The following is a 13624-nucleotide window of genomic DNA, read 5'->3' as shown; positions in this document are numbered from 1 at the left end:
TGTGGAGCCAACCCCAGCCAGGGACCTGGGCTGGCCTCACTGGGAGGAAGCCTCTCAGCAATTCTTGAGCGTGGCACAGCGACATCACCGTTTCTCCCAGCTGGAAAATTCAGTCCTTTGACTGATACTGTTCACTAGCAACCAGCTACTAAGGGTCACTTCTCCATTCTCCCCCAAACACAGTGATGTGCCTGCCACTCTTGGAATAAAGGGTTGCATATTGTGGCATGATCACCTCACTTTCAGCACCAACAGGCAGACCAAAAAAAAAAACCCAACTTTACAGTGAACTGGTGTCTAATTAAGCTGATGACACACGTTCTGTGGATAGCAAGGAGTTGCCATTTTTCCCAAAGCTCTTTAGATACCCAAAGCAAAAGGACTTGAGAAGACTTGCATCCTACTTCACCCCAAGGCAAATGGGAGGTCTTTGCTGAGGCAGTCAAACATCCTAACTGCATGTTACAAAGTGCTAACAAGCTGTCGAATATGGGAATCAAAAATCTCAGATTATGAACCTAAATGAGAACTTAGTTGGATTTTCATTTTATATCATATCACTACTAACCTGCAGGATCTGAAAAGCTACTTGAGTAAAGGGAAATTTCAAATTTCAAACCTTAGGAAAAATAGAGTTTTTGTAGTTGTGAAAGTACCACAGCATATTTTTCCTACTCCAATATTTCCATTTTAATGAAACTGAAATAAAATGGTGTTTATAATGACTATTATTGGATTCTAATGTTTGCCTAATTTGCAAAACATCAGGGAAGATTGCTTCTACCCTTTAACTGAGACAGCTTATTAACAATCTTTTCTTTTTAAAACTGTGGACATTTAAAAATAGAACTTCTACAAATGCAAAAGTAACTCACTCTTTTTCTGCATGATGAAGTCACGGATCTCATGATGCTGGGAAAGATTGCCAAAGACTCTGACAGCCTCCACAACTACATCCATATTGTCACTCATTAACAGCTTTAAAAGCACTATTGTTTTGCAGAGAAATTAAATAAAAATAATTACTTTTAAATCACAAATACATGGTTGGTTTTGCATCAGTGAATATCAGAATGCAAACAGCAACAGCAATAAATGTAATAAATGGGAGCAGTTGTCTGTCTGGCTGGTGGCAGCAAAGGGAGTGAGCTGATGGTAGAACAAGAATGAAATTGTGTAGGGCTTTGAAGATAAGACAAAGAGCTCCAATACAGGACAAAATGCAAAGGAACAAACGAGGAGTTACGGAGACAGTCTAAGCACATTTGTAATAATGGGAGCCAGTTTTGCTATGCAGTTTTGAGTGGGCTCATGTGAAAATCCAGAAAGACATAATAAAAAAAAAAGTTTTAATATATAAAAGAATTGATTTAGATTCTGAACAGATGGTCTTAGAGTGGGATGTCTCTTAAAGCTCAAATTATTTTCTGACATTAGCTCTCTTTTCTCAGTGCTGCTATAACAAGCAAACATTTTCTCTGAACAACTACTTAATATTGTCCCAGTCTGAAGCATTCACTTCCTTGCTGCTGTCCTGCTTAGTACTTGCACATATGATCAGTGTGTACTTCAGCAGTAGGAATGGGACCTTCAGCACTTCCCAGGAAGAACTACTATCATGGAGGATTTTGGTGCACGGCAGAGGAGTGATGTCACAGAAGTTGCATTTTTCAGTCTTCTGTGAGCACGAAGCAAAGCACTGAAATCAGTCCATCATACAGAGGATTCAAATAAGTCAACCCTTAACATCACAGAAGAATGAGAGAAAAAAAATATAGAAGAGAGGTTGGCTTTGTTCCCATTACTTCTGCCTGTGGATACTGCAATACTGACACACCTTGAACTTGTCTTAAAGAGACATCTGAAGGGATTTTGTCCACCACTCGTATCAAACAGCAAGTATTCTCAAAATGTCTGCTGGAGCAGAAAGCCTGCTGGTTTTCCATCTAAAGGCTTCTTCCTTCCTCAGTTCAGGAAGGTGATGGGACTAGTTCCACATGCCAACAAACACGACAGGAAAGAAGTAATTTGTTTCCACACTTTTCCAACCAGCAACAAGAGGCAGCTGGCTTATAGATGATAAAACGAATCGTGACAGAACAGCAGAGCTGTTACCTAGAGAGAATATGATGTCTACCAGTCCTGGCACTGGGCTGACAGCCAGGACATGTTTTCCTATTCCTCATTCTACCTGTTGTGCGAACTACAGGTTCTGTCTCTCCCCAATGTCTTGTCTATTTAGGCAGAAAGATGTGCAAGACACAGACTCTCTACCTTTTGTACAACATTAACACAACAGTTGCAGAAATCAGTGCAGTTCCTACACACACCTGACTGTTGTCCATAATGTCAGGGGAGAGAATCACACAATACAATATTGCCAATGGATTTATAAGCCAGAAACAGACAGAAATCAAACTCTGCACGTACAGAAAGTAAAAAGAGGAAAAAAACCCTCTTGCCATATTCTGATTAGAAGTAAAAAGCAACATGATTATTTTGGCTCAGGTATATGGATTTTGAACAAATCTAGCAAAAACTGCTGAACAGAAAACAATATGGCAAATTCCTTTGTGGAGGAAAAGAAGGGGTTCTGTGAACAATCCAACTATTTTCAAAAAAGTCAGAGTAATTTTCCAAAAGAATGGGAAATCATTATTGAAAGAATTTAGCCCTATGAGCATTATAATCGTGCAATATAATACCACTAAATGTTATCAGTGTCTTTACTTTCTATAGTGTCAAAATATTTCTGCTCTCTAGAAGCTATACAGAAAGTACTAGTTTAAAAGTCCTTACTTTCAGCAATGTGTAGCTTCTTGTCTTGAACTGCAGAATTCTTCACTTGGTAGTAAGACAAATTGTTGATTGTTGTTGCAGCATTGATGACCAACTCTTCACAGTCATCTACTGACTTGTATTCTGAGAGTAAAAAAAACCCCAAAACATATGCATATGTAGATACACAAACACATATCTAATTTTGCAGTGCATTCAATCCCAGAAGCAAACTGGGTAATAGTTTACATGGCCACTACTACAGTCAACCCTTCTGTTGTTCAGTAACATGGCAGAAGCTACCAGGAACACCTGATCCAAAAATGGCAATACAAAACCACTCTTTCCCATTATTAATTTACAGAAATCATTGTGACTCAGGCAACATGGTTTAAAATCTATTTAGTTAATACATTTTACAAATCCTGTTTGCTGCTTTAAGATGGCACTGAGGAGAGTCTGCATGCAGAAACAGGGCTGTGTGATAGACATGGAGAAATGCCAAGGACTATTATACTGAACTGTCAGGTATCTAGGAAAAAAAATGGGAAAAAACCCCCTTCAACAATATTTGAAAGATTTTTCTCTTAGAGTTCCTGACAGAATGTTAACCCATGTGTAAGTCTGAAAGGCTTATCTGACTGAGGTTTCTGGCCTCAGAAGCCAAGAGTGAAGGAAATAGAAGAGGGGTAAGTTCATAGGTAGAGAGAACATTTTGTAGTCAACTGACTGATACAGCGCTCAGGAAGAGGGGCGGGTAGCAGAGAGAAGTTCTGATGGCCAAAAGCACCTACACAATCATTAAGACATTAAGACAGTTTCAACCCATGAGACCGAACCAAGTTGTGAGTCTGACTTGTCTCATCCCCCATGACTGGTAAGACAGTGTACAATCAGGTTGATTATCTTAACATAATATTTAACGTTCTCATTACACAGTACCACATACTGAGCTGTTTAAGATGTATCTTGTCACAGCTAAACTCTGTTATGGGGAGAACAGACCAGCCCTGGTCCGTAATTAGATTTGCAAGGGTTTCAGTAAGTGGTAAAGGAATTGCAGTCCTAATCCTCCATTTGGAGGGAGACACTCTCTTCCATCTGAAAGAGATAAAAAGGTTGGAAGACTGAAAAAGAAGAAAAAAGTGAGAAAAAATTATTTGAAGACGCTGAAAGTTATGAGTGCAGAGAACAGAAAGAATACTTAATCCAAAACAGTCACAAAAAATGCAAACCTTAAAAAACACCGAACCACCACCAAACACATCTATACAGCACCTGATAAGAACGAACTTTCCTTATATATTAACTCTCGATGTGTTTAAAAAAAATTTTGTTTTCTTATCTTTAATGATCCTATCCGCAAATCTGATCACTGAATTAAATACTTCTACAACATCTTTCCCCGGATACTGAAAAGTCAGTACCAAAGCAGCAATGCTTCCACTGTCTCAAACAGGCCTTCTACATAAAAGAGTTTATGAATATCAGCCAATTGACTTTGGGGTTTTTTTTGCAATGGAAAGTCCTAAACTCTCCTTACAGGCTGAACGAAGATAACAAACACAACAGAAATTTTATTACCTAGTACTGTAACAAGTAATCCTACAACAGGATGGGCAGCTGCCAGAGCTGCTCCTATGCTAGGGTGAATGGAAAGGTTGGCCAGCACTCTTATCAGTTTTATCAGAACATCTTCTTCTTCTGAAGGATGCTTTAGGTGTTTTGTTCCTTTTCCTTTTCTACCATGGTACCATGTCTGTGCATTCAAATCAAGTTCATAGTAGGTTTGGAATAATGATGTCAAGGTGTTAATACTTCCTTTTTCTTTAAAAAATTGCTCCCGGGACTGGTCATTCTTTGCTGTTAAATTACCAAGAATGAAGATGATACGGATAACCAAACCCTGCAACAAAATAAATAAACAAACCATGTTACACAGAAAACATCAGAAGGTGGTAGCTGCTTAAAAAGAAGATAATACTTCATTTGCTTCCCAATTCAGATAGTAGCACATCCAAAATAACAGAAGGAATGCCAAACACAGCAACCAGAAATAATTTTTTATGCTACCAATTTTCATAACCCAATTTACAGAAGAAATCAAAAACACCTAACAGAACTAGTATAGCACTGGAGTAATTACTAATGAGATATACTTAGTACAGGTCATCTATTTTTACCAAGCCCACAGTAATCTTAAAACATCTTAAAACTGCATTTTATATAACTAGAATAATCATGTGGGCCAGAATTCAGTAACCTTTCAAGTAAGCAAATGTCAGCTGCGATGGGCAGAGACCACAACCTTTCCTTTTCTAGGCCTGGTACCCATTGTAGAGGTTAAACTCCTTCCCCTTGATTTGTTACTGTTAACCCAAATTAGGTTTTATTAATTTCGTTGTTAATTCCAAATGCTTACAGATAGCTGAATTATTTGTTCCAGATTTTTACCAGAAATATAATCTAAATTGACTGGTCTGTAATTCCTCAGTTCCTCCTTTTTCTCCTTATCAAAACAGGCACCTTACAACCTTGCAATTCTTAACTTTTCAAGAAACCTAGGGATTGGGATCCCCTTTCTCTTCTTTTGTAAACACCAAAAGGTAAATTTCATCAGCTGGTTTGACAACATTAAATATGCTTCAGCTTGTTTTTCAGTGATAAAAGAATCTAGGCTGAAGTAGAGATTATTCATGTGGTCATACATAACCCTTTCAGAAAAAGAAGCCAAAAAAAAGGCATTTCACACTTCACTATTCACAGTGGTATCTGTCAGTAACGCTCACCTTCTTCTGAACACCAGAGCAATTATTTCCTTGTTGTCTTCTCACCATAGTATAAAAGCTTTTGTTTCTCTTTGTATCACTTTGTAGGTGCACCTCATATTGTGCTTTGTTGTTTTTTTTTTTTTTTTTTCTGATTTTATATGCTCTTCCTACCCTTTTATTTTTATCATTGCTGAATGAGACCTACTTTCTGTTTCTGTAAGGTATCTTGAGATCTCATTAACCAAGTTGCTCACCTACAGCACTTTCTAGCCTGACCTTCATTTTGTACATACTGAGATACAGCCTTTTTGTGGCAAGACTAGTGGATCCTAATTGAACAGCATTCAACAACATCCCCATCTTTTTTTACCCACCAGTATGTGATAAGCAAAAAATAAATTCTGAAAGTCTGAAGTAACTCAAGTTTAAACTACTTAAAACATTTCCCTCTGACACATTAGAACCTACTAAGTTTTTTTTTTAGGTCTGTAGCTTTATCTTAACAGTGAAGGTAAAGTAACAGCATTTCTCCAAGTACATCAGAACCATCAACCCTTAGCTGCTAACCTGCTGTACTTGCACTAACCTAGAATTTTGCTAATCAATTCATATGCTGTTTTCTCCAAATATCATAATTATATTTACACATATTCTAACCCTCCCTGGTATTAGTAACATAAGTTAACCAGGCACAGTCTAACTTGTCAAAGTATACACTCTAATACTGAAGAAAAAAAGATGTTTAGGCAGCAGCTCCTTCTTGGATACATGCCTTCATCAGTAAGTTTCAGGTTTTAAGCCTCTGCCACAAGACACTGGCAATAACATCCTCTCAGGAAGATGAGCGCTATCTCTGAACATGAGAAGCAGCAGTCTCCTAAGTGAGGAAATGGTTTTCACATCCATGTATTTAATAATATCACTCTGTAGGACCCACTTCCACGTTTTTTTTTAACTAGGCATCATATTTTTGTTAGGATCTAAATGTCATCAAGACAATTTTTAATGAATATTCTTACTGACTAACCACTAAGAGCTTTCACCTTTGCTGGCACAACACCCAACTCACAAAGGCTGTAAAAATTTGAAACAAACAACTGATGAATCAGAAGAGAGAACTGAAAAAAGCAGGCAGTCTAGTTTGACTCGTTTATATTGACTTTCTAATTTTGGTCAGAATGCTATCAGCCCAGCAACAGCTCTACCCAATCAGAAAAGAGACAAACAGGTACCGCACAGCAATCAACTGGTATTTTGAGAAGTGTGATCTCAGCTGTGCTTTCCACCTACAGCCCAGCAAAACAAACTTATAAAATACTTCTTTTTTAGCTAAGCACATCCGGCTTTAATAGAATAGTACTGAAGTTTCATTATCTTTGACTGAAAATTTAACTAGCAAAGTCAAAGAGGAAAGCTGTACAACTTCTCCTGTGTAGTACAATGCTCAAGGGTTTGTATTATTTTTGGCTGTATTTCTTTAAATGCTCATGGGTAAGGACTGCAGGCATAAGAAACACCACCTTAGAATGGCTGTGTAAAAAAATACATGCAAAGCTACACGACAGTTTGAAACTGCTTGCAAAATTAAACCCGTGCAAGGCCCATGGGCCTTTCTGTACATAGCAAAAAATCAATATAATAAATGAGATTACTGTGCATTTCTACATCTTTTGAAGTATTAACTGCATATGGAATTTCAGACATTCTTTCACACTTACAGAAAAATTACACTTATCATATCAATGTATATAATATGGATGTTTTAACATGTATTGCACTAAAGACAAATTAGATTAAAGATAGGAATTACACTCAGTTATTTCATCTTTTTATAGTGAGGCATTCATGTGAGACATGATGAACACAGAGTGTACGCAAACCTGGGTGGAAGGCTATATAGGAGAGCATACAGCTTCACTTACACAAATAAATTTGAACAAACAAATCAAGAAAAGCTTGAGAAGATGTTTTTCTTTGCTTCCTATGTGGGAAGAAACAGTGGTATTTTGGGTTTTAAGGTGGTAATGGCACCACATACTCCATCAGCATTTAACTCTTATTCTTCTGGCAACTGGAGCATAAACATCTGATCATCACGGATATAAATGACTTTTTTGCTTATCTACTTGTGAAACGCTCTTCTTTGCACTGCCCTAGTAGCAAAGGTACCTCATGTACCTGCTGAGTCACAGGACCTGACAACAGTTTATCTTGGCAATTAAAAGTACACCTGCCTTTCAGTGCAAGCATGACGAGCACAGGTACAGACTGCACAGGCTTACGTATCAGTAGGAAAGGAAAGCAAATTAGGTCAGTAGTTTCTAACTAAAACAAGATCAATAAGGAAGGACAGTCCAATCTAGAACATGTGAACCTGGCCAAGTACCTGTGGTTACTGTATTTGGTTACTTTATTGGGCCTTCAGAATGGGGAGGATACTACAAAACAAAAGGTCAGATGCCAGCAGCTGAGTTCCTATTGAATCATCAGCTGTAAATGAAATCTGCTTTCCATGTTACACAAATTTCAGGGGAGTTAGTCAAAATTCTACCACCTGCCCTGCTTCTCATTCAAATCTAATTTACACTTCACTTCCAAATTTGTATTTTGGCTTTATTGTGCACCTTGGAAAGAAAATTTGGGAGTTTTCTTTGCAGACACTGATAGTCTACTTATAGGAAAAATTACAGTAGTTATACTAACCTGGAGCTAATCTCTTCCAAATACAGTAAAGATTCACCTCAAAGTGACATTCTACCTGTGAAAATTTCTGTTTAAACCCAGAAATGACAACTGTCACAAAATGAAACTCAATTTAAGGAATAAAAAAATGGGGAGAGGGCAGTGGTGTAGAACACCCTGGAAGTACCAAAAGCAAATAGAGAATGTCTTGACCGAGGAATGTGAAATAAGGAGCACAGCGGAGCAGTTTTGCCACAGTGACAGCAGGGAGTACTTTGTCAGTGAAGAGAACCTCCTTGTCCCCAAAATATTAATGCATTTGAGGAGAAGGAGAGGCCATCAGAAAAATGTAATTATACTTCTGTGTATCTACACCATAGGACCCTACCAAATAATTTCTACCCCCCCAAATCTGATCTTTTCAGCTGACTTTTCTGAAAAGGGTTCATTTGCACTTAGTGACTTTCAGCGATCAAGAACTCATGCTCAGGTTTGTTTGTGGACACCTGGAGACCTGGGAAAGGTGAAGAAAAGCAAGCACACTGTCACCAGAACGTCTGACAAAAAGCTGTGTTTGCTTCCTAAAAAAGTTCAGAAGCCAAATGAATTGAAAAAAAAAAGCTGAAAACCGTATCCCCCATGGTATTGCTCTAATGACTGCTGATCTCTCTGGTTAAAATCTTTATTCTTACTACTAGTTTAAATTTGTACAGCTTTAGACCCTATTTCTTAGTAACCCTTTTTTTTTTTCTAGATTAAAGACTGGCCTACTAACAAAAATGTCTTCCTTAATATTCTATTAATAGGCAGCCTGCTAATGGTCTGACCTTTGTCATGGATAAATTAATTTCCTTGGGGGATTTTAACTCTAATAATTCTTTTAGTTTTTTTCAGAGGTATTCCCAAGCTTAAAGCATCCTTTAGAGAAACTAAATCAAAAATTACAACAACATATTTTAATAACAGTGTGTCTCACCAAGCAGTAGTATCTTATTATTATTATTTGATGTTCTATTGCTTACCTATCTAGTCATTACCTACATTCACTTGTATCTTTTGATACACCAGCACAGCAGGTTTCTATACGATACATGCCAATGAAGACTGGTTCATTATAAACTTTGAAGACTGTATTTCTGATAATTTCATACTCAGTGTACAGATCACATATTCTGCACTTTTCTTAACACTTTAGCTTTTTTTTTCAGACAAAAAAAAAAAAGAAAAAAAATCACAACTAAAGCATTAGGAAGATGCACATACACTTATCAGGTCAGCACTCTGTCAGAAATCATACAATAGGGAAAGAGTGACCTTCTGTAGTTATTCATGTTTATCAGTAGGGAAATTCCTTCAGAGCTGTCAGAATACCTATCCTAGAATTGCTACTTCCTTCTTGACAAAAGAAAGCTAATTCAGATTGATCAGTTATGAATATGCAAGTATACACACAAAAGGCAGGAGAAAAATCTTGTATTTTTTGCTCTTTAATGATCCATTACTATATTCCCTTTTTAAAATTGTCCTCTAGTCACTATTATAATGTTGGGCTACATTGAGGAGGAATATAAGTGAAAATATGCACTAGTAAATGTATGAGAAAAGAACCACATTATCGATGCAAGCTCTTTGTAGGGTTACCTTGACAAGCACTTCAGCAGAAGTAGTGGCATAAACAGCACTCAATCTCCTTTCCATTCAGTTTGCTTCCTCTGCCATATTACTGCCTTAGTATTTGTGATTAAGGAAGTATTTGTGTGGCTGTTCAACAAACTAGATGGGAAAGCAATGCAGATGATAATCAGGAAAGGACTGGAGTTCTTTTCTTCAGTTTTAGGGTTATTGGAAGCTGGGTTGGTTCTCTGACATGATGTATCGTGCTGTCACACAGACAACTGTCCTCAGCCCAAACGAGAGATGGCACAGAGGAAAAAGTGAGTAACCAAAACACAAAGAACACGTGGGTCAGCACTGATAACCATTTATTTAGAAGCAAGCAATACACGTAGAAACACACCACTGCCCCCAATAACAATGTGAAAAAAAAACCCCTTTGGTATCTCATAAGACTGTGATGTCACTGAGCAGAATACCAATAACACTCTCAAAGCATTTAAAAGGCAAATGTGAATCTGAACTAAACACAGGTGCAGCACTACACTACATAGGGAAGAGCCTGTGGTTGGTTTTGGGCAGTACATAACTTATGTTACATGACTGACTGAAACAGAGAGATGGTGGGGGCCTGGGAGCTCATCACAGAGCTCTCCATAAACCAGCCAAAATACAGACAGAAAGACCAGTCACTGCATGCAAATAAGCCTTTGCCTAATCAATAAAGCCAGAAACAAAGTGGAAAAGTTCCCTGCAGTTACAGGCCTCACCTGTGACAACCTTCCCCATGGCAGCACTCCTAAGAGCAAAAAGGACATTAATAGCCCTGAAACAAAGTTTTTTTTTCTTTGGGAGAGACAAGAGAAAATCTCACAAGCAAAAGCCTGCTTGCTCACAGAAGACAGTAAGCTGATTTGGGAGCCACTACCTGGTAGATACATTTGGGAAGGAAGCTGGTCAGACTCAGGCACAGTGAACCTGATAGATGTGGACATGTCCTTAAGAGGATGACAAGGCAACATCTCTTTATTCAATAAATTGCTTCTGACAAACTGATTGCTAAATCAGCCAGGTAATGCAGTGTGCAAATTATAATTGAAAATGAGTGCAGTTCTTCTAGCTGATGCAAGAGACACAGAAATAATAACAAATCTTTTCACATGTATCAGGACTGGGAAGTTTGCCAGAATCTGCAGAACTAATTGATGATCAGGATAAAACAGGAGCATTGAGAGAAGACAAGGTCATTGCAGAGAAGCTAAATGAGTTCTTTGCATTGATTCATGCCCACTCTAGAAGCAAGTGGGAGATCCCAATGCTACACCGTTCTCCAGGGAAGGCTCATCAGAGCATCTGTCCAAAACTGAAGCAATCACAAACAACTTTAAGGAACAAACTGACAAAACAAAGAGTAACCAATCAGCAGGACTGGATAATTATCCAACAGTTCTAAAAGAACTAATTAATTAAATAGCTTAATTACTAACAGCACTATGCAACCTCCTAAAACTGTAACAAACATGAAAAGATTCCAAGTGAGAATCAAGCCTGGTGTCTGGACCAGATAAATTAGTAGAGATCACAAAAAAAGAACAAAAAAATGAGTGAACAGCCACATAAACACAATCAGCTTTAAGACTTCTAACTTCTGACTTACCCAATTACTGAGTTCTTTGAAGGGATTAATAAACATGCGCAAAAAAGACCCATCTGATATCACCCATGTGACTTTCCAGAAGACTTTTAACAAAGCCACTCACCAAAATCCTAGTAAAACTAATGAGCCATGATGTAAGGGAGAATGTCTTGGTATAGATAAATGATTAGAGGATGTAAATAAACAGAGTAAATTAACAGCTCCTGCAATGGTGGAAGATGACCAGTGGAATTCCCAAGGTTTTGTGCTGGGATCTGTTGTGTTCAATTTGTCCATAAACACAGAAAATGGGCAGCAGCAGTGATATGGAAGAATGTACTGATTTCACTATGATATTCAAAGTACCACAGATGAAGGCTGAATGAAGAGCAGAAGAAGAATCGTAGTCAGTTAGTAATAAAATAGCAGATGAAATTTAAATGCATGAATTTAAACATGAAAGGATGTGCGGAAAAGAACAAAGCAAACATATGGTCATGTATAAAACTACAGCCTTTGAACCAACCATAACCACCTACAGAGCAATCTTGGAGTTAATGACAAAGTTTAATGATCACAGGTCAAGAAAGCAAACAAAGGATTGGGAATTATTGGGAAATAACTTTATGCAGGCATGCAAACCTATGATATGGCCACATCTTAAGTGCTGTGTTCTGGTTTCCTCCTCTCAAAAAATGAGACAGGAATCAGGATTGGAAAATGTTCTGAGAAAAACAACATGGATACACCACGACATGGAACAGTCTCTCGATCAGAAAGGGCTAAGTAAGCAAGAACTTCAGCATGGAAAAGAGGTAACTCAAAGAGGGTAGGATAACCATCTAGAAAATCAAGGGAGGTGTAAAATGAACAATGGCTTAACCACATTCACAATACAAGAACCGGAAGGCATCAAATAAAGACAGTAAAGGCCAAATTCAAAATAAGCTAAAGGAATTATTTGCCGTACAACTCTTTGTCAATGGATCTTTAACACATTAAAAGTTTACAGGGGGTAGAAGAGAGACTGTAGAATTTCACAGAAAAGACGTCAACTGAGGTTTATTTCATACACAGCTGGCTGAGGGTGTTTCCAAACTGGAAAGAGCTGGAGGTTTGGTAAGTATGCACAGGAAGTATCATACATGCCTGCTCCATTTTTACTGTTCTCTAGACATCTGAATCTCACCACTGCCGAGTATGAAGAATAGACTGGATGAACTGTTCATGTGATCCAATGTAACTATTATTCTGCTGAATAGGCAATTACCGCATCCCATGATGTCAGATTCTTAAACACATCCTTCCCAATTTAAAAAGTAAGCTACACTAAAGTGTAAGGGGACCTTTCTATACAACAGGCCTAAGATTGCTTCTATACAAATTTTAGTATCACACCCTGTGTTTGTGCTCTTAGGTTTGAAAATAGACTCCAAACTGATAAAAGATTACATGGAAGCTGGTAGGCCCCCAAAATGCCACCTAAGATCAGGTAGTGCCTGACTTATTGACAGAAGCTACTGCGCTACTGTCCTATTTAGGCAATGTCCCTGTTCCAAAAGCATGGCCTCCTTGTGACTTACGACATTAACCACAGCCCGAGAAAGTCACCGTTTATGTAGTTTATCTGGAAAGCTTAGAGACGATAATGATGTGGGAAAGTGGAACAGAAACCTGCTAAAACATTTCCTGAGATGGGCAAAAGTCTACAATGCTGACTAGAAACAGAATCATGCAAAGCTTATCCTGCAAGACAGAGGCTCTACACGAACACTTCTGACAGTTTTGACAGCATGTGGCAACCACCAAGGATGTTTTTTGTTACTCCACACAAGTAAGTTCCAAAGCCAACCATGAACACATACTTCAGATGTCTGCAAAAGCACAGCTGACTTCCCCAGTCCTACCCTGAAGATTCACCTTTTCCAGTCTTCTGTGTTCCCTACCTAAGACTGACACATGGTATTATCAAGTCTTGCCAATTCAATTTCCCCAGAAGTCTTCCCCATAGAGTTGAATCATTACTTTTCCATTCCTTCTGACTCTTTCACCCAAGAGAAAATGAGCTGAGAAAAAAGGGAAAAGAGCTGTACAGTGCAGTGTGGAAAGAAGAACAGAGAATATTTGGGTTGCAACTGTGGAA

General features: G+C 38.1%; 1 protein-coding gene across 6 annotated transcripts in view; it reads right to left on the bottom strand.

Moving 5' to 3' along the window:
• Positions 1-13624, bottom strand: part of ARMC2 (armadillo repeat containing 2) — a 61401-nt gene that overhangs the window by 7482 nt on the left and 40295 nt on the right. For all 6 annotated transcript variants that reach the window (XM_032101410.1, XM_032101413.1, XM_032101412.1 and 3 more), the window contains 3 exons: positions 4363-4684; positions 2800-2922; positions 876-989 (listed from right to left, as the gene is read on the bottom strand). In XM_032101410.1, the coding sequence (XP_031957301.1) occupies positions 876-989; positions 2800-2922; positions 4363-4684 (559 nt within the window). The remainder of the gene's footprint in view (positions 1-875; positions 990-2799; positions 2923-4362; positions 4685-13624) is intronic.

This window comes from Corvus moneduloides, chromosome 3 (genome assembly GCF_009650955.1).
Source record: "Corvus moneduloides isolate bCorMon1 chromosome 3, bCorMon1.pri, whole genome shotgun sequence".
Lineage (NCBI taxonomy): Eukaryota > Metazoa > Chordata > Aves > Passeriformes > Corvidae > Corvus > Corvus moneduloides.
The sequence above is the reverse complement of the archived record's forward strand: the minus strand, read 5'-3'. Positions and strand labels throughout refer to the sequence as shown.